Source organism: Oryza glaberrima, chromosome 11, assembly GCF_000147395.1.
Source record: "Oryza glaberrima chromosome 11, OglaRS2, whole genome shotgun sequence".
Lineage (NCBI taxonomy): Eukaryota > Viridiplantae > Streptophyta > Magnoliopsida > Poales > Poaceae > Oryza > Oryza glaberrima.
The window spans coordinates 23,501,189-23,519,470 of NC_068336.1; the positions used below are offsets into that span (position 1 = coordinate 23,501,189).

The 18,282-nt window shown below is 40.2% G+C and overlaps 2 protein-coding genes across 9 annotated transcripts; both read right to left on the minus strand.

Moving 5' to 3' along the window:
* Positions 1-371: 371 nt before the first annotated feature.
* Positions 372-7,815, minus strand: LOC127755376 (uncharacterized). 8 transcript variants are annotated; one of them, XM_052281038.1, is made up of 5 exons: positions 7,627-7,815; positions 2,789-5,203; positions 2,276-2,558; positions 1,796-1,896; positions 372-1,077 (listed from the first exon to the last, which is right to left on the minus strand). In XM_052281038.1, the coding sequence occupies exon 2, from the start codon at positions 5,181-5,183 to the stop codon at positions 2,943-2,945; it is 2,241 nt and encodes a 746-aa protein (XP_052136998.1). In that variant the 5' UTR covers positions 5,184-5,203; positions 7,627-7,815; the 3' UTR covers positions 372-1,077; positions 1,796-1,896; positions 2,276-2,558; positions 2,789-2,942. The 8 variants fall into 8 exon arrangements, with proteins under 8 accessions (XP_052136998.1, XP_052136993.1, XP_052136999.1 ...); XM_052281033.1 differs by having other exon boundaries at positions 373-1,077; positions 1,796-1,910; XM_052281039.1 differs by lacking the exon at positions 372-1,077 and having other exon boundaries at positions 1,084-1,910; positions 2,276-2,435.
* A 3,507-nt stretch (positions 7,816-11,322) lies between these two features.
* On the minus strand, positions 11,323-18,282 carry LOC127754619 (uncharacterized). Its single transcript, XM_052280194.1, has 8 exons — positions 17,751-18,282; positions 14,563-15,285; positions 14,252-14,347; positions 14,090-14,173; positions 13,118-13,352; positions 12,882-13,042; positions 12,438-12,719; positions 11,323-11,919 (listed from the first exon to the last, which is right to left on the minus strand). The coding sequence occupies exons 1-8, from the start codon at positions 18,213-18,215 to the stop codon at positions 11,860-11,862; spliced, it is 2,106 nt and encodes a 701-aa protein (XP_052136154.1). The 5' UTR covers positions 18,216-18,282; the 3' UTR covers positions 11,323-11,859.

Sequence of the window (18,282 nt, forward strand, 5' to 3'; positions counted from 1 at the left end):
TTCTCTAGGAAACTAGTACTTTAAACATGAGGTAGACGTAGGAGATAATAACATCAAAATCAGTAGCACCTATTATATTATTTAGTTGTATCTGGTAGAAGAATAACAAACTATTGCTAGAGTTGACAACTTTTTTCTTCCTTAGGAACGGATTTAACCGATTTGCATCCTATTAAATCTTTAGGCTTATAGAAATGATATAGCCAAGCTATATCATGACAAACGGTGATAATCTACGGCTTGAGGCGCCTGATAAAACGTGTATTTTATATTGAAAAGGATGTCTTCGTTCAGATATTGTGTTATTTTAACTGTGTTGCTGCTAATGCTGATCTGTTATGCTAAACAACACCTTAATCCGAAGTAAACATTAAGAGAAAAACTTTTGATCTGAAGTAAATATTAAACCAAAAACTGATAACTGAGATTGAGTTCCATAATCCAACACAGGAAGATACTACCGACAACTAGTAGGTAAATCTAAAAAAAGAACAACTCGACTGTTAATCAGCGAATTGTATCAGCACATCGCTCAGTAGCTAATTCAGCTTGTTAACTTTTCCGACCAGGATGAGGAGCAGGTAAATCTTCAGCTCCTGCAGGAGAGGATTCTTGATCGCCAGCAGCAGGTAAGGATTCTTCTCCATCTTCACCTGCAGCAGGTAAGGATTCTTCATCTTCACATTCTTCATCTTCACCGGCAGCTTCGTAGCCTTTCTGATAAGCATCTTTCTCCACATAGCCTTTCTCATAGTATTGTTTCAGAACATTGTCTCTCGCTCTCATATGCCTTGATTCAATCCGGTTTATATCACGGATGATCTTAGCAAAGTATTCGTCCATATGATCCCCAACCTTAACCATGTCCTCCTCACGAAACTCCACGGTTTGGTACCGGATGTGGCTAATCAGCTCCTTCTTCTTGGTCACCGTCTTCTTCTTCTTCTTCCCTTCCGACGAACTGCCTGCCATGGTCGTCGGCTTTTTCCCTTCTGCCGCCGTTGCTTTCTTCTTGCCTTGATCGGAAGAGCTTGACATGATCGCTGGCTCGCAAATCCAGATGACAGGAAGCGCACCCTGCGATCGATTGTCGTGTGATTTGGTTATGAAAAAACCTGACCTCGATACATCTGCTGCATATTTATTGGTTGGTAGCTCCAGTTCGCAATCGGAGTCGGAGCCTGCCCCTGCCGATATTCCCAACCGGAATCGGCAGAGCTTCAGCTGCCCAAATCTAGTTTAGTTTAGGGTCTGGATTAGGCATGACTAATTTTTAGGACCAAGTTTGGGTATCGGTTGGAGACTTGTTTTAAACTTAAAATTCCAAAATTAGATCTCTAGGTGACATCATTTATTATTGTAAATTAATTTTCTAGACCCTAAAAGTACTCAAAATTGTGTCTCATCCAGCCTAGATTCGAAGAATAAATGTCTCATCTAGTCCTAAGTTGGTATATACTCTTATTTTGGAACGGAGGAAATATATATTTAATTTTTGGGTGTAATTTATGTTATCCTCCTGGTCCTAGTTTTGAAATAATGTTTTGATCACCTTAATCTTTCAATGTTCTATACTGTATTATTGCTCAATTGATTGGCGCATTTGTAATAGTACAATCTCAGGCAGCACGGAAACATACTAATATGCGTGCCTTTGAACAAGGTCTAAGCACGTCATGAACAAGAAAAAAATTGTGAGCTAGCACCTTATATTACTCAGAAGCATGCCATAGAATCAAGCTGCAAAAATATTACACAACTAGAAGATGAGAAGATGTCAGTGAGGGCTTTTTACTGATTATCATCGTCCACAGATGTGATTGCAATCTCCATCTTCTCTTTCCTCAAGCTTCAATGGCCGAAGTTCAATGGTGGCTGCTCTCACGAAACCATCCTCTGCATTGTCCAAGCTGCGTTCAATCACCATGCTTGAGGTACTCATAGCTAAAACAAGGGACAGACATTTGCACAAACTCATAGCTAAATAGATTTGAGGCCACCGAGTGCTTCTGTGCTAAAGAAATACGAGTAACTTTATATGGTATGTTTGCTAATATCAAGTGTTTGTTAATAGGAAAAAGTAAGCTACATTCTGTCTCTAGCACAACTAGGATCCATTTTATTGGAAAACATCAGACCAGGCTAGATAAAGCTACGAACTGAGCAACATAGTACTCATGCATGCTAATGTGACAGAAGCAGTATGCATGGAATGAGGTGATCATGACTAATGACTCTGATTGACAAGTATGTACTTAAATTGAAAAGGTAGTACCTTGCAATCCAAGCAGAGGTCGTTTATCAGGCCTTTTACTTGTGAAATTACCCCAGCAATTTGAAGTCTGACAACTCCCGAACAGAAAAGGCCTCAAATTTTGGACCAATCAAGTTCAGAGCACACATAAGGTTGCAACTCACAATTGTTAATCCTTGCTCTGCAGAAAGTTAACCACAAAAGATGGTTTGATACGATCTGCTCGATGAGGTACAAGAACATTAATCACAGCCTTCTTGTTTAATTCACCACCAACTACAACATTTGTAAGCACAAACATACCCTGAAGAGAGGAAACAGAAAGGCCAATGACTAACTATGATTTTTGCATTCTTTTTTTCAGATAATAAATAGTATCACAGTTAAGAAGCATGCATCCGTATGAAAACAAAAAAAAAATACACTGTTTTATTGGAAATATTTCCATTTTTGCCCTCCATAGTTTAAAAACACATATGAAAAAAAAAGTATAGATAAGGTAAGTCAGTATACTGTAGTTTAAGGAATACTGACCTGTATGCACACTCCTGAGGCATATGTGCATTACTCAGCTGTCTTGAAATAGCATTTAAAATCATGCCATCTTCACCAATAACATAATTAATGGTGTCCACATATCCTTCAACAAAATTTTGCTGCTGCTGCTGCACCTCTTCACCCTACTATTTCACCATTCGCTCAAACGCTCATGTGAATCTATCTGAAAGTGCCAAGACAACATCCTTGACCTCACGTATTTTGCGACAAGGGCAGTGACGGTAACAAGCTCACCGCCACTGCTGAGCTGCTTGACATGAGAATCTGTGCTGCATTGTTCCCCACAGCAGCACAGCATCTGTGCCCACACCTGGCAGATCATCTCTAGCGTGCCAGTGCCATCAGCAGGCGAGTCTTGCCGGTCGATGAGGAATGCACCAAGCGAGCATCCTCCCCTCAACATCTTGTCCCCAAGTCTATTAGTATTTGTACAAGTTAATTTAAACTTCGGTTTAGAGCTATTCGTCCTCAATGCATCTGCGTTAAGTTGTAGCAAGTGGAGCACATCCTCAGCTGTGCTGTACCTCAGGTGACGAGTGATAGCATAGCACAGCACAAGATAATCATTGCGGCTGGCATCGGGAGGCAGCACGTGGGGACGTGATGCAAGCAGGAAAAGCATGTGATTGGACAGCGCCTGAGCCGTTTCCATAAGGTCAGCAGCTGAACCTGAACCATCGACTACCTCTGGTTGCTCCTCTCCAGCAGCTGAACTTGAGCCATTGGCAACCTCTCCTTGCTCCCCTTCAGCAGCTGAAACTGAACCACCGACGGCCTTTGCTTGATCCACTTCATCAGTTGAACTTGAACCACTGGCAGCCTCTGCTTGCCCTTCTTCAGCAGCTGAACCTGAACCACCGGTGGCCGCTGCTTGCTCCTCTTCAGCAGCTGAACCTGAACCACTGGTGGCCTCTGCTTGCTTCTTCTCCTGATCCTTGTACCAGCACAGGTAGATCTCAGTGGCGATGTGCCAGATGAGGATCCTCTGCTCCATCTTGGACTCAGCAACCCAGGCTGGGTCCCTGTACAATCCTCTGCTTTCAAATTCCTCCTGACCCCATTGCTTCGCCTTCATGGTCTCCAGCAGCAGCTGCTTGGTACACGCCGAGATGGGGATGGGCAGGCCCGAGTAAGCCAACCTGTTCCACCAGTCCTCGACTCCCATCCACCTCGCAATCTTGCTGCATCGGCTGGCCCTGCTGTGCACGCACAACTGAATCAGGTTGAGCTGCCCCATGGAGCGTGACCAGCTGCGCCTCCTCCTCCAATATGCCGCACGGACCAGCCGGCGGAGACAGGCGGGTATGTGAGCAAGAAAATTACACACATTACTTCCTTCCGATCCCTTCTTTACCAGGAGTGCACATGTCCAGCTCGAGAACATGGCCCTCAAAAGTGACATAGTCTCCAGGACGACGGCTCCAACAAAGAGGACATATGTAACAATGACATCTGCTCTGCTGTAACCATTCAGCTTATGCTGATGATGATTTCCCAAGACTAGTAGTATATTAAACAGAAAGAATGCAACGGTGGTGGCCAGAGACGAAAGCACTCGGATGCAAAGGCCACACCAAGTGTGTGTAATCTCAGACTTGGTGTAGAAGACGTCGTGGAGGAGGGAGAGTTGCATCTCAGCCACCTTGTACAACTCGTCCTCCCCTTGCAATCGTGATCCTTCATTCATGGGGCCACACAAAAACAGACGAGGTAATGGCCCCTTAAACCTATCCTTGGCAAAATCCAACAATAGGTGAGCATTTAATAGCAAGGTTTCTGCTGGATCCAAGCGACGTATGAATGACTCAGGCACCATTTGAGAAAATCTTCTTCTCGCTATATCACTCTCGTACTTTCCAGTTGGGCTACTACCGGCACATCTGAGCGCCCAGACACGCTCCCCATACTTGGCAACACCTACCATTAACATGAGGATGGTGGCTGACAGGAGAAGCAAGGTCCGGCTGTCGCCAACAATGACTATGGAGGACCCATAGATGACATAGGCAGCTGCGGCCACCTGCACAACAAGCGTCTGCAGGTGGCGCAGCCACAGCCGGTTGTCCTCGATGGCGTAGGCAGTGATTTTGTCCTGCCCACCAAGGTGCAGCAGCAGGAACGGTGCCCAGAGTGCCAACAGCTCATGCTCTGGTGACCTGCTGGTAACAGAGAGGTGGCCAAGCACGTAGATCGCTGTCCCGTCGGCCAGCATGTATGCGGACCATATAAAGGCCCTTAGCACGCCAGAGTCAATGTACCGGCGGAATTCTGCCAAGATGAGGAGTGTGACTTGGACCATGAGGCTGAGAAGCACCAGTGCTTGGAGAGCCCATTCTTTCCATGCAGCGCTCACAGCCTCTGCTCCTGCCATCGATTTCTCCACCTTAACATCTGAAATGTATACACCAATCAATTGACATAAGTCAAAACTACATAATATTTCTTTTTAGTTTATCAACACTATCAAACCTAATTCTGATGGCAATCTCAAGTTCTAAACTCAGCATCCAAGCCCAAGCAGAATAATGACAGCTGAGGGGGTGTGCTTCCATTCTGTTGGACTTTCCCTTGTTCCGTATCACATGTTCCGGGTTGTTGTTTCTTTAATTGTGGTTGTGTATATCTTTATTATGCAGAGAGGTTGTGAGTAAACTTTTGTGTGGTTGTACTTGTATTAGCTAGCTGTAATAATGAGAGTAATAAAGCTCCCTTTTCCACAAAAAAAAAAAAACTACTATCAGTATAATTGTTGTAAAAGCAGACTCATACCCTATTTCAGCCTAAGCATTCACATTGCCATGAGAACTTCTATTAGAATCATTGTAATTAAGGCTATTGTGTACATCCAAAGAAGCCACTGAGAATGCATCAGACTCTTTAGGGGTTGTGTGCTTAAAGAATTTGTGATTGACTTCCCAAATACTTTTCTCTTATACGTCAGTTGTTTCATTGCTATTATTTCAGTTTTCATTTGCTTCATTCTTACCATCACCTGAGGCCCTGAGCTGGCTCATGGCATATATGGCAAGCCAAATACATACTGTATTCAGGATATATAAACATAATAAGTGATATTAGAGCCAAGGCAATGTCAATCTGATTTACAAAAGAATTAGCAATGCATCAGGTGGCACAAATTCAGGAACAGTCTTAAACAATGTGGCCAAGCGGAAAAACTTGATAGCAATGAAGTCGTATTAAGTGAGAGCTACAAAAATCTCCCAGTTTTTTTGGCTACTGATGTGATAAATGAATCTTGTGTTGCATGTACTTATGTGAAGTTGTATGTTGATCTAGTTGGGAAGCGCATGCGGAAATCTCCGTCTTTTAACAGCATGATTATTATCTATGCACCATAATTAAAATTTATCGGACATGCATTTTTCTAACAAGGGTAATATTGGATGAAATACCTCCTGCAGTAAACACATATTACACAGAAGCTAGCTATGTGAATAGAGAAACTTACACACGATAACTGAATGGGTGGAGAAGTGATCGATGATAATCTTCAGTTTGACAGACAAGTTATATATGGTCAGGGATTAGCCAGTTTGATATGTTTGAGGGGATGAATGCAATTCATGCATAGTTAAGTGCCACACACAAATATATCAACATGCATGCAAAATCTGATGCAATGCCTCCCAGAGGGTTAAGGAATCAAGAAAAGATGTCATTCATCTGATACCTGCCCAGCAGCAAGTAAAGGATAAAAGTAAACTATTCTCCTTTTTTTCCCCAAAAAGAAAGTGGAGTATAAGAGTCAAATCACTAATGCTGTATCACTTTATAACGATGCCTCATTTTCCTTTTCATCTACAATAATATATGGTTAACATCACATCACAACCCCTCTAAAAGAGGACCTAGAACTGAACTCGTATAATCTCATTATTTTCCCATCTAATTCTCCCTAACCTCCATTGCTCCACTTACACATTGACCCACAAGTTTTTTTCTCACCAAACAACAAAGAAAATAGTTGCATAGATTCCAGGAAACTTGGTCCTGACATCTCCCGCGGTCCTGCGGCATATGCTAGGTTCAAAACTCCAGGAAAAAAAAAACAGACCTCCAGTATATGTTTTGAAGTTGCCATGGGTAGCCATAAGCATTAAGATCCCATAGACTGTGATGTTAATTGAATCATCAATCTACAGATATTTAAGACCTCACTGGAACCCATGATTCTCGAGGCATATGAATAGAAAAGGATTAGAGTGCTCCAACTCCTACGGAGCGTTGAAAACATAGAAGAACTGCACAACAAATAGCTGTTTGAATAGAGCACATGAAAAACACAAGAATCATATAAGAGAGGCCATCAACTTACTTCTTTGGTCAGATGAATCGGGCTATCGAGCTTTGTTTCGTTGGTAGAATGAATACCGATGGGATGATCTAGTCTTTTTTGTTTGGTTGGTAGTATGAATATCGGATTGTACCACCCCTACCCACAGTTGTTGAGCTTATGATTAATTATCCATCCATTTGACAGTGACACAAGCAAATTGCGGTCATATCAGAAACGAAATTATGAACCGAGGTTGGTGATCTTATGACTTATTATCCATCCATTTGACAGTGACACAAGCTTCACATTCCAGTCAATGAACATATTAGAAACATGTTAAATAAGAAATCATCCATTTAACACAAGGTTCACAGTCACAGACACCCTTTTTTTTTTTTACCATCCATCGATTCGTCTACAAGACTACAGCAACAAATGCAACCAATCCTTCTCCCATCTATCCATTATACCATCCATCCACGAACCAAGTCAGGGCCGCAAAGGGATAATCGATTACCTTGGGCGGTCGTGGGAGAGCGAAGGAGGGTTCGCCGGCGGCCGGAGATGCGTCCTCCGATGCCGGCGCGCGGAGGTGCGGCGTCGGGCAGGCGGTGAGTGAGGGCGATGGCCGGGCGCGCCTATTGGATCTATCATCTACGCCGCCGTTTTTTCCGACCTTCTCCGGCGAGCCGACGAGATAATGACAGCTCTGCTCCATTGGTCAACGAGTCAACGGATTTCGGTTGTGACTTGTGAGTACTACTATGGTCCATCCATAAAAAAATATTTGGTATATTTTGACTTTCCAATTTAAGCTTTGACTAATAATTAACCGCAAGTATAATAGCATACTAGTATAAATTAACTATAAGCATACATAGATGAGATAAGAAAAGAATAAAAAAGAAAGTGGGCTGCAGATTTCTATCCAGCTACGATTTCAAAATGTTGTGTATATAAGAGGTGAGACCATATATTAATAATATAGTATATAATTTGGACGTGACTACACAGCTAGCGGTAGCTGGTTTGTCTAAACCAGCTACCACTCCACCTATAAGAGACTCTATCCAAATATACTTCAAATAAAATTTTCTCTTAAATTACTCATCCGATCTACGATCCGATTAGACCGTTGTGTTCGTAACAATTAAATCTTTATAACAAGATCTCACATGATTATATTTTGATGAAAAATTATAAATTACTTTTATAATAAATCTAAATTACTTTTAGATTTCACTAAATTACTTCTTCGACATATAAAAGTAAATTCAATAAAGATTAAAAGTAATTTACATATATTATAGAAGTAACTTATAACAAAAAGAAAGTAACTTAAATGAATTTACTTCTAATGTCGTAACAAAGTTACTTCCGTTTTGTTTTAAGATACTTTTATAATACATGTAAATACCTTTTAGATTTTATTGAATTTACTTTTATATGTCTAAGAAGTAACTTAGTCAAATCTAAAAGTAACTTATATATATGATAAAAATAACTTACGTATATAATAAAAGTAATTTATAAATATAAATATTTTTTCATCGTAATATAATCATGTAAGATCTTGTTGTGAAGATTTAATTGTAACGAACACAATGGTGCAATCGGATTGTAGATCGGATAAGTAATTTGAGAGAAAACTTTATAAGAAGGAAGAAAAATACATGCATGTCTAAGAGTAAAAACAAGTATACACGTCAGCACGTTTAGCAGGACTTCTTCTCAATATCCGTTCGTCGCTGGTTAACACTAAACCGAGAAGCCTCTCGGTCTAGATTTTGCCATATATGAAACTATTGTATGAATACGCTATTAAATTAACTATAGATGATTCTCTCAGTTAACGCTATCGAAATTTAAAATAATATTAGGTTCGTTCGTTTTATTTAAAAAAAATTATGTAATTAAAATATATTTTATTGGTAGTTGTTTAATCATAAAAATAGTTTAAGCATGATTTATATTTCATATTTAAAAAAGAATTGAATAAAATGAATAGGCAAACATATATTTAAAAGTCAACAGCGTTAATTATTAAAATAAAAAACGGAGGGAGTATTTAGGTTTTATCATTATTATTGGATTCATGTTAGAAATTACGTTCTTGTGACTGATTTTGTAAATGTAGGCAAAATTAAAATACATCAAAGCTTTTTTACAGTCAAATCTTTTTACATCAGAATACAAACTATATTAATAATAAGCTTTGTTTTCTAAAAGTCAAAATATGCCCTATATCTTTGAACAGGAGTACCTCCCTTTATAATATTTGCACAAGTACTGCCTATTTATGAAATTTGACCACTCATCTTCTTTATAAAAATATTTTATAATCAACTAAAAGGCGCAGCATTAGAGAAGTGTGTTTATATCATAAGTATTACAGGTTGCAATACCCTACCCGCTCCACAACCAACACCCCAAAGCCATCGTCCACGACATCGTCGTCCTCGCCGCCGCCACCATCATCGACATGCACCACCTCGTCGTCCTCCTCTTCCTCTCTGCACTCGTTTTTGTCGTCGATGTCGACCACCTCCTCATCGTCTTTGTCGTCATCATATACCTCAACCTCTTCTCCGTCGTCGTTGTGCACATGGTTAAGGCGGCCAACATCATCGGGGTCACGGAGAAGGGATTGTCCATCCTCGTCTTCTTCGGCGACGACACTATCCCTTTGTTTACCTGCGTCATCATGTCACTGGAATCCTGTACTCTGGCAGGTGGCCATGTGTATAGCTTTGTCGGGAGTTTTACTTTTCCCTGTTGGACTCAATAATAGTAGGTACAATAGTAGGCTATAAGCCAGGTATAAACACATTTCGAGGAGATAAAAGAGGAGGGAGAAAGCCAACAGGCTACAGATTTATAGTCTTATAGCTAGCTGCAGCACAGACTCCAAGGTGAATATGTGTATGACAGGTGAGACCAGATATTAATTATGAAGTACTGCCTCCGTTTTAGGTTATAAGACTTTCTACCATTGCCCACATTCATATATATGTTAATGAATCTAGACACACATTCATATATATATGTCTAGATTCATTAACATATATATGAATGTGTGCAATGCTAGAAAATCTTATAATATAAAACGGAGGAAATATATGTTTACAGGTAACTATTATATGAGTTGGCTATTAAGTTGACTATAGATGATTTATAGCCCGCAGTTGGCTATACTATTAAACTTGCTCTAATCAATGGCAATCGGAACGTACAGGATCATATAACTAGCATACGCAAAAAAAAAAAAAAGAAATCCCTGGTATTTACTAAATTATTTTTGGTGTAAGAAAATTAAATTTTGACAATGCCATAAATTAAATCTTTGGGTAATGCCACTAGATCTCTGACCAAATTTGACTTGACAAAATTTGGCTTGACATGGCACGTTGTGGCTTTAGAATCTTTGGGTCAAGCATGCATGTCGTGAGCAATAAGATTTTTTTTCGTCGACGTGCATAAAATAATTTACCAAAAAGCATACATACATACGTGTGTGTGTATATATGTGTATATATATATATATATATATATGTATATATATACTTTTCTTCGTGTTATATTATAAATCTTTTTAATTATTTTTCTAATCAAACTTCTTTACATTTAACTAAGTTTATAAAAAAATATAGTAGTATTTTTAACACAAAACAAACATATCATCGAAATATATTCAATGCTAGATTGCTAGAATAATAAAATATATTCTTAAAATGTTACTTATTTTTCATTAAACTTAATCAAACTTATCAAAGTTTAATCTCTTTGTTAATCAAAAAAAGTCAAAGCGATTTATAACATACTCCCTTCATCCACAAAAATTACACATATTACTTTTGACACCAAGACCAAGGAGAAACTAAATCACCTTGGATGCTACAAAATCAAGGAGTGAATAAAAACATGCAATCAATGAGTATTTAGATGACTCCTTAAGTTCTAATAAAACATTTAATTTATCTCTTCATTTAAGTATTGAATGCATAAAGACTATAAATAGGAACAACTTATTTGAAAAAACTCAAATGTGAAATAGGTGTAACTTTTGTGGATGGAGGGAGTAAAATAGGAGTATGTATCATTAGGCTAAGGCTGAAAAATATAGGTACTACTATCAACTTTCAGAAACTAAATTTTGGTTACTTATAAGGCCACACGACGAGAGCAAGATTGTGATCAGGAATACCCAGAAGCATGTCAAGAGTAGTATCTTTATTGAGAAGCAAAAGCAAGCGGCAAAACCATTACACACTGCTTGCTGGGCACCGTCCCATGGCCGAACGTGAAAAACATAGCCCAAGAGAGTAGTACAATTTACAGCAGCAGTAGCATATCTCCCTCAATTATACACTCACCACTCATCGTCACAGCACAAGCACTAGGTTTTTGGTCATGCTAAGGAATGAAATTTCTCCAGAGCTAGCACCTAAAACCTTTTTCCGTTTCGGAGGAAATCAGCTCAGGTTTTCTGACGTGGCATGGTTACAACAAGGTTTCTTGCTTGTTTCTGCAAGAGAAACCAGTCATGGTCCACATGGAGTTCACCAAATTTACAATGACAGGCTTGGAGGCGACGAGAAGATGTCGGTGAAGGCTTTTTTTACTGGATGATCATTGTTCACAGTTCATGGCGCGGATTGCTGATGCGAAGAGATCAATCTTCCATCTTCTCTTTGCTCAAGCAGTGTTTGATTCTGCAAGCTTCAATGGCCCGAGGTGCAATGGCGGCTGCTCACATGAAACCATCGTCGGCATTGTCCAAGCAGTGTTCAAGCACCATGCGTACTCTAAGCTGCACAAGGGACACCTTGGGATGTTAGTTTAAGCACAAACCAAGGTTTGTAAGGTTCAAGAACATATGCCGACAAATGCTAACCAACTACCAGACATGTTTGTCATCTTGCATTATTTCTGTTTTATTGGTTTTAATCAACATCCTTAAATATAAACCCATTTGAGGCCATCGAGTGCTTGTGTGCTTAGAATTTTGCAGGAGTAGATTTTAACTATTTGTTTTCCTATAGAGTATTTCAATATGTGTAAATTTGCTAATGTCAAATGCTTGTTCATAGCAAAGGTAAAATGACATTTTCTTTGCCCAATCAAGAATATACAATTTAGTGGGCAACATCAGGCTAGGCTAGATAAAGCTACGAACCGAGCAACAAAAGTACTCATGCATGCTAATGTGACAGGAGCAGCAAGGATGGGTGGACCATAAGTATCTAACAGCAGTAATGAAGTAATCATGACGCTGATTGACAATCGTGTGTTTTTTCAAGCTCAATAAATAAAAGAACAAAGAGGTACCTTGCAATCCAAGCAGGGATCATTTATCATGCCTTTTACTTGTGAAATTACCCCAGCATTTTGGAGTCTGACAACTCGAACAGAAGAGGCCTCACATTTTGGATAAATCAAGTTCAGAACACACCACAAGGTTGCAACTCTCAATTGTTTGTCCTTGCTCAGCAGAAAGTTAACTATAAAAGATTGTTTGACACGATCTGCTCGACGAGGTACAAGAATATTCATCACAGCCTCCTTGTTTAATTCGCCCCCAGCTGCAACATTTGCAAGCACAAACATACCCTGAAGAGAGGTAACAGAAATGCCAATGATTAACTATGATAATAAATAGTATCCCGATAAAGAATGTGAAACTAAAATTACACGGTTTTGTCAGACAAGATGTTCCTTTTGCCCAATTTTAAATAAGGTAACTCAGTATAATGTAGTTTAGGAAATACTGACCTGTATGCATACTCCTGGGGCAGGTGCATTATTCAGTTGTCTTGAAATAGCATTTAAAATCATGCCATCTTCACCAATGACATAATTAAAAGAGTTCACATATCCATCAACAAGATTGTGCACCAGTGCCAAAGTTTGTTCCTGGACAAAATGTTCAGAATCTGCAAGAAATGTTGCATTAGCAGTGTGGCTGATTCAGCAATGACCTAATATCATAGCTGCACATTTAGACTTACCACATATGAGGCTTGAAAGAGTAGATAAAGTTAGTTCCTTGAGAATAAAGTCTTTATCCTTTGGATTCAAAAGGAACATAATATTCCTAAGAGCCCACACAGCTTTTAATCTCAATGTTGGATCCATAGACTTGGACAAATGAACAAGCTGGGAGACAGCCCCAGATTGAAGAAGAATCGATTTCCTGGGTGTTAAATTCACAGCAATATTGCAAATAGCACCAAGGGCAGCAACCTGTAATACCATTTTGTGAACACAGACATTTAGTAGATATTCTACAAAGTCCCAAGGGATTAAAGACCTAAAATAATGACGTTTCACAATCATAATATAGCTAATGTAGTGTCCCTTAAGTGGAAAGGTTGCTCAAATAAAATGAGTCCATGGTAGGTATGAACGACCAAAAGAGTTTCTCCTAAGTTAACATCTTACTTTTTAAGTCACTAATACAGTTGATTACTTAGTGATATGTAGGTTTACAATCTAACACGAAAATAGTTAGTACAACATGATGCTTTAGAAGAATTACAGTAGAGCCCATGATGGGCAGAAAGAAGGTAAAATTGCAGAGAAATCAGGAAAGGAGGAAGCTGCCATGCTTCCAAGATTTTCCTTTCAAAAACCCATTGACCAACCCTCTACAAAGAAGGAAGGCAATTCCAAGCAGTGTTTCAAAATTTGTTTTTTGAAAATTTCTTGGACATGGACAGATAGTCGCTTACTGGTCAAATCTGACCAAGTTAGAACTATAACTCGACTTGATTGAATTGCTCAAGACCTTTTTATTCCAAACAACATATACCACCAAGTACTTGCCAGATCATGTAAAAAAGAAGCCCTAATCTATTAGAATCATGCGCTGTCCAGCAGGAGCTGGACAGTTCCTTGTGGTTTCTGAAACCATGCTTTCAATTACAGATTCATTGCCCCTTAAAAATGATACTGAAGGTTGCTTCACAATTTTACATTACCTGAACTGACATAGACGAGTCATACAAAAGCTGGACTAGTGGGGCAATAAATGTATCACAGGATAATTTCCCAGCACTAAGTACCTGAAATTAAACATATCAACTCAAATCATGTAAGATGAACACATAACGCTGAATATACATAAGGAGTATGTGTCTTACCTTGGATGACCTAGAGATATTCTTAATACATGAACATGCTGCAACACGGATATCAACAGAAGCATGCTTCAGTGCATCAAGGATTAAGGTAGATGCCTGTTACATAATTAATTTGTTAGTCACAAATGTTTGATCAACTGATAATCATAAAATCCACCTTTTTCATGCTACTACACGCCAGGAGCCCATGGAGTCAGTATAATTTCTTGTCACAAGTTGCTTAACAATAACAGTAGATGAACTCTACAAAATTTTACTCAAAGGGCAAAGAGCAGCAATGATCAATATACCATTCAAAGTCCTGCACGTACCTGAACTGACATAAGTTGAGATCTTGATTCTTCCAATTTTGAGCAAAGTTCAGCTAAAGCAAGCAATATGGTCACTGCACGCCTTGACTCCAACGAATTTGCTATAAGATGGTTGCTTAACTTCTGAACTGCGTTTGTTGAGAGTGCTTGCTTCTGCAGTTCCACACTGTCTTTGATCAAGGTTGTCAATGCCAATGGAGCATCATCTCCTACATGACCAGGTTCCTCGATGAGCTCAAGTAAGACCAGGATCAACTTGGTTTTAATTTGTCTGTCTTGAAAGTGACAGGGAGAAGCATGGCTAAGCGCAATCAAGCACAAACAAGCAAGTAGCCTTGTGCGTGGGCTCCGATCATGTATTAATGCAACTATTGAGCGCAAAGCTTTTCCATGGTCCAGCAGTGCAAATCTTGAAGCAACTTCCCAGTTATTTCTTATGATTGCAGTCAAAGAATCTAAGCAAGCATCCCGTAGATTCATGGAGCCTCCAAAATGGTTAACAAGTCTCTGCGGAACTCCAGCAGCACATAGTGCTAATTGTTCTGTAGTGCTATCACAAGAGTGAGATATAATATTGGCAGCAAGCTCTGTGACATTTTCATTCTCGCTGTTCAAAAGGGTAAGAAGAAATTCCATGTTTTTCTCATTATTGTTGACATCAAACTTTGGAGCTAGTTTCGATTGATAAATCATTCTCAGAGCACGTGCACTAGCATCAACAACCTGTAATCAGAATATAACCTCGGGTCAGATCATATTATTATTATTATTCATAGTATGCATTAATGGTTATAAACAATTCAATATAACATGAAAATAATCAGAATATCAGATAGCACCAAAACACCATGTTTCAATGAAGAGGGTGCTTGGATATGAACTCTTATGCATTCATGTATTGTTACAAGTTCAACTGTACAAACTAGATGCTTAAGATAGCATTTAGTTATTATAAATGTTTCCAAAACAGAATGTTAAAGCGAAGCCCAGAAGCAAGCTGGTTAATCCAAAGCAGCGAGTATCCCTGCTTTGAATAACTGTATATTGTGGCCTTTCCTGGTTATTTATGTCCTTAATATGAATGTGCAATCTTTTTTCAAATATCAATACTAGACAAGATAAGGAGCAAAATAACAACTGGCAAATCATTTTTTCAGATAAATTGGCATCCCACTATCACTGTTCTAAAAGGCCCCAGGCATCACCATACTGGTTAGCACCTAATATTTGTTTAGCCTGACTAGTTAGTGTAGGAACTAGACACCACCCTGCTGCATGTATATGCCTAATGCCTTTTAGAACAGTGCTATAGCAAATCTTGAAAGAATTAATGCCTGACAACTCAACAAGAGTGATTAGGGAAGGATGTTAGAGATGGGACAATAGAGAGCTACCAAAGTAGCTTGACTTGTTTCATCTCTTTTTCTTGTTTCAACCCATCTACCATGTTTTGCCCCCTTTCTAATTGTCACTTCTGTAACACAAACAGCTGCCCTATGCCTCATCATCACTTCCTCCACCTTGAAGATGCAACAAAGGGAGAGACTGAAGGGAGGCGACAAGCAACATGGGGAAGGAGGCAGTGAGATGTGGGATGTGGTGGTAATAGTGGCTACCTTGTTTGGTCAGTAAGAATTGAATAGGGAGGGATGGAGGAGGTAGAGCTATAACTAGTAATTGGGGCATAAAGGCACAATGAGCATATGGTTTGAGGTATGCATGGTTGTATCTTCAAAATACTGGAGCTGATCTGGGAGTAGCTGACAACAATGTAAGTATACCTCCCCGAAGTTGTACATTGACTTGTCACCATATCCTTATGCAATATGTACTTCTATACCATGTACTTCTATACCAGTAAAGTTGCTAGGAGATATACCTGGGTAACCAAATTTTGAGCTACAACCTATGCAAGTTACGAGTTAAGTCCATGTGGATTGTGTTAGGATGATACAACTATCTTTTCTAGCTCATACAAAGAAGGCTTTAGTGATTCAGGATATTCGGTGTTATGGAAGAATCACAAGTTTGAATTGCCTCATGACTTTGTTTAGTGTTAAGATTTCTTCCTTAAAGTTTCCTTCAACTGTCAATTTCAAATCTCAAATAAAAAGGGCACCCACATCCTACCTGGCAATCAAGAACTTCCAGTTACACAGCAAACCAATAAGGATTTCAGCACAAAATTTCCCTACCAAGAAAACATTGCACAAAACATCACACTACTGCCAAACTCTTAGTTCAAGCATATAGTATGAGCTACAGTTTTACCATGACCCAGAGGAAGCTATTTAAACATCTTATTTCATGCTTACATCTGTAAAGCCAATTCAGTTATCAGTTCAGACAAATTCATCATGAAACTAACACAAAACAGACAACTTTCCAGCACATTCATCCCCACCACTACACCTAACCATTGACCCACTACCAAACTCTGCACATTTCAAGCATAAATTGAACAATACCTTCAGTACTTTAATCAAAAAAATTAAAATAAAATAGAGAGAAAAGGACATTAAAAAAGAAAAGGAAAAAGAAATGACAACCACCAGTACCTCTCATCTTAGCTAAACCGACAGATTAGCCTATAGTTCAGATCAAATAATTCCCCTCATTCCAAGCAAAACCCAAACCACCAATCATGATCCCCCTAGTACAAATTTCTTTCCAACCAATTCACAAAGCAACTATCGAATTACCACATTTATTTTCATATTCTTACTCACCTCTAAACCTTATTTACCAAACACATTGATGACACAGTAAAAAAAAAATGCATTCATGGCAAATTGGACTAGTAAGCAAATATTCTTCACATCGCACCAGTAAATTTTTCTCACCCTAAATTACAATATCAGCAGTAAAGAAAAATCGTTAACCAATCTAATCACTAATTCTTCATAGTATCAATTCAGTTGCCATCCAACTTTTCCTGTTCCCTAATTGCAAACATAACCCAAATTCTACACCATATGATTCCCAAGAAATCAAGCAAGAACCAGTTGCTTGCTGTCTGCTTAGTTCCGAGCAAGTCTCCTCTACGCAACAGATCTTCTCCCAGACGAATAATTTATCCACAAAAAAGGAAAAGAAATTTCTGCTAGGCGAGAACAAAAGATTTCACGCCCGATACAAATCGGAAATCCATAGAAGTGAGCAAGCAAGCGAAGCAAGCGACCGGCTACCTTCTCGTCGGGGTGGGCGAGGAGCCGCGTCAGGTGGGCCACGGCCCCGGCGGCGAGCACGGCCCGCACGCCGTCGTCGACGCCGCACGCGAAGCTCCCCGCGGCGGCGGCGGCCTGCACGAGCGCGGCGGGGGAGGCCCCGGGCCCCGCGAGCGCCGCCACGACGACGGGCACGGCGCCGAGGCGGAGGTACTGGAGCTTCTTGGTACGGTTCCCGATGATCTGGTTCTTGATCTCCCGCAGCGTGCGCACCCGCTCGTGCTCCCCCTCCTCCTCCCCTCCTCCGCCGCCTCCGCCGCGGCCGCCGCCGCCGCCACCGACGGGTCGCCCCCCGGCGGCGGCGGCCAGCCTCGCCGTCAGCTCCTCCGGCCTCGTGCCCATGCAGTAGGACGCGGTCGGCGACGGCGGCGAGGCCGAGGCCGCCGCCTCCTCCGGCCGCGCGCCGCCGCTCGCCGTGGCCGGCATCTGGTGGGGGAGGGTGGGCGAGAGGTGTTTGATTTATTTCTCCTCTTTTTTTTTTGTATTTTTCGAG